At 44.6% G+C, this 2,579-nt stretch overlaps 1 protein-coding gene across 1 annotated transcript in view; it reads right to left on the bottom strand.

The window, feature by feature from the left end:
• The window catches only part of LOC103369303 (probable E3 ubiquitin-protein ligase HERC4), a 14,758-nt gene that overhangs the window by 2,147 nt on the left and 10,032 nt on the right, over window positions 1–2,579 (bottom strand). The window contains exons 12-19 of the mRNA XM_008297988.1: window positions 1,707–1,855; window positions 1,493–1,609; window positions 1,253–1,351; window positions 1,007–1,174; window positions 787–927; window positions 533–699; window positions 387–453; window positions 242–312 (exon numbers count right to left, since the gene is read on the bottom strand). Coding sequence (XP_008296210.1) covers window positions 242–312; window positions 387–453; window positions 533–699; window positions 787–927; window positions 1,007–1,174; window positions 1,253–1,351; window positions 1,493–1,609; window positions 1,707–1,855 — 979 coding nt within the window. The remainder of the gene's footprint in view (window positions 1–241; window positions 313–386; window positions 454–532; window positions 700–786; window positions 928–1,006; window positions 1,175–1,252; window positions 1,352–1,492; window positions 1,610–1,706; window positions 1,856–2,579) is intronic.

Below are 2,579 nucleotides of genomic sequence, written 5' to 3' on the forward strand. Positions count from 1 at the left end.
ATGTTGGTTCTAGGTGTCGGTTCTATATGTTGGTTCTTTTTTTAGTTTGTAAATACAAAAATTCCCCGGTCTGAAAACAAATTGTGCCAATTCAGGCAAAATATTTTACAGAACCTAGTTTTGGGTCCCAAATAAGAAATGAGTAAAACCTCTGAACACTATCTGAGGCGCTGCAGCGACACATTTCCTGACTTCTGTCTGATGCTGGCACAGAATGACTCGAGTAAAAAATGGTTCTTACTTGTTTTGACTCGTCACCGGCTTTTCAGGATTCTTCGGATCGAGGTCGACCTCTCTCCCGTCCCAGTAGATCTTTAAACAGAGAAGAAGACAGTGATGACCACGGCTTTGATAGAAGAGTTACTGATCGTCTGCAAAGCACCTACCAAAAAGTACATGTACAGGTCTTTAAAGTCATCGTCGGAGTAGTCGTCCAGGGTGGACTGCAGACTCCTTCAAACAGAGAGCACAGTGTGTTAACGGACGGTCGGAGGGCTGAAGTAGGAACCTGGATGGTCTGATGTTCACTCACTCCCCAACAGTCGGGCTGAACTCGATCATATCCTCCAGCGAAGGCTTCACTCCGAGCAGCTTCTTGAACAGAACCAGCGGGAACGGCAGGTAAATGATGTGCTGGTTGTACAGGGCGAGTCCACACAGAACCCCGAACAGGTAGAACCGCTGGTCCTCTGGCGCCGCCTGAAGTCAGATCAGAAATCAGTCCCTGAATACAGAACTGGTGAATCTGAGCTGAACTGAATCAAAAAAAGTGGGTTAAAGTCTTACTGTGGAGGGAAACCAGGCCAGCGTTCCAGAGTCGTTGAACGTGAACATCCCAGATTCTGCTGAGACCATCTCGTGAAAAACTTCATAGAAGAAGTCTTTCACGTTGAGGTTGTCCAACGTAAAGACTTCATCAAAATAGACCTGCAAGAGCGAAAGGGCACAAACTCACAAAGGGTAGCTAAACAATGAAGTGTTGTGAAATGAACCTCGCTGTGTTTACCGCCAGCGGCTTCTTGTAGTCGTTGTGATCAACAGCAGCCAGTTCTTTAAAGGTGTCCTCCAGAACGGACGCTCGCCTCAGCACCAGCTCACAGTATTCATAGTAACCATCAGTAGGGCATCCAAGACTCCAAAACAATTCAAAGAGTGCATCAGGAATGTCTACTGTCTGGAACACAAATTTCACACAGTTTATTGTGTTGTGCAAAACAGGATTCCTGTAAAGTCGTAATGATGCTTCCGCTACCTTGCTGTAATTAGCATTCCAGTCAAAAACCAGTTTCTTTGACTGCAGGTCCATCACTATCGGGAAGTTACCAACAACGAGAGGCTGAATACCGACCGACTACCAAGAAAGAAAAGCACAAAGGTCGCTTAGGGTCAACAACACATGACAACCATCTAAACATGGACTCTTTCATGTTGTTCACATAAATGTGAGGAGACCGAGTGACCAGTGAAACAGAGCCACAAGGCTTCAGCTCACCACGAGTCGATACCGCGACCGCCAGAGCAGGAGGTCGCCACGGAGAAAGCCTCGGCTAACCGACAAGTAGAAATCGCTGTCCGGCATCCTCCGAGACTCTGCAACCCTGCTGTTGGCCTTGAAAGGAAACATTTGCTTGGCTTTTTATCCGACTTTATGAGGTAAAACGCTGACAGAAAGGTTGATTCTGTATAAAAGTGAGCAGGATACTAACATTGTACATGTACTGGAGGACTTGAAGCAGGTTTCTGACTCCGGACTTGTAAGGATCAGGCTCAGAGGTCAGGATGGCCGAGATGGCCTGCTTCCACACCGTCACATATCGAACCATGGAGGAGGGCGACAGCGACGACCACCAGTCCCCTGAAAACACAGCACGGAAGTTAGCAAGCATGAACGTCACCATTCTGTTCAACTTTAAACTCCAGAGACCTGGAGGAACCCGTACTTCTGCTTTGAGAAAACCTGAATATGGAATATGGAGCACGCCACAAGAAATATTCTTCTGTGTGGTTTTATTCCATAAAAATTCCCTCAGAATCAGTTGATTTTTTACAAGAACTTCAGTATATTTTAATGAAGCCGCGCTTTTTCCTTCATAACATGAATATTTTCAGAGACCTTCTAGTACATGGAGGTGGGTCCAAATTTCACACTTTTTATTTAACACATTTGAGCTGAATTAAAAGATGAAACCAAACAAATCCAAATCACAAAATGTCTCCAGCAGAGGCTGAATTTAAAATTATTTGTCCTTGAAAATGGAAAAAAGGGCAACATTTTCAAACACGAATGAAATTGTGGCATCAGAAGGTTCCTGTCAGTGTATGTACAGTCGAGAACACAAGTTTCCATAAACTAGTAAAGACCACGTATATCATGTTGGTCTTGAGCTTTCAGTGACTCCTACAACTCTCCATTTTCCATCATGGAATCACTGAAACACGTCACAAATCAAAACAATCGGGCATTTTGTTTTTTCCCTTGATTTCTTAAAGGTCCTCTGAAAATATGATAAAATCTGCTAGGTCCAAAATATCCTGAGTGGTTCTGATTGACTCCAGCTGCTGACTCCTCTGATCCAGTT

The sequence above is a fragment of the Stegastes partitus genome, unplaced genomic scaffold (genome assembly GCF_000690725.1).
Source record: "Stegastes partitus isolate 25-593 unplaced genomic scaffold, Stegastes_partitus-1.0.2 Scaffold1267, whole genome shotgun sequence".
Classification (NCBI taxonomy): domain Eukaryota; kingdom Metazoa; phylum Chordata; class Actinopteri; family Pomacentridae; genus Stegastes; species Stegastes partitus.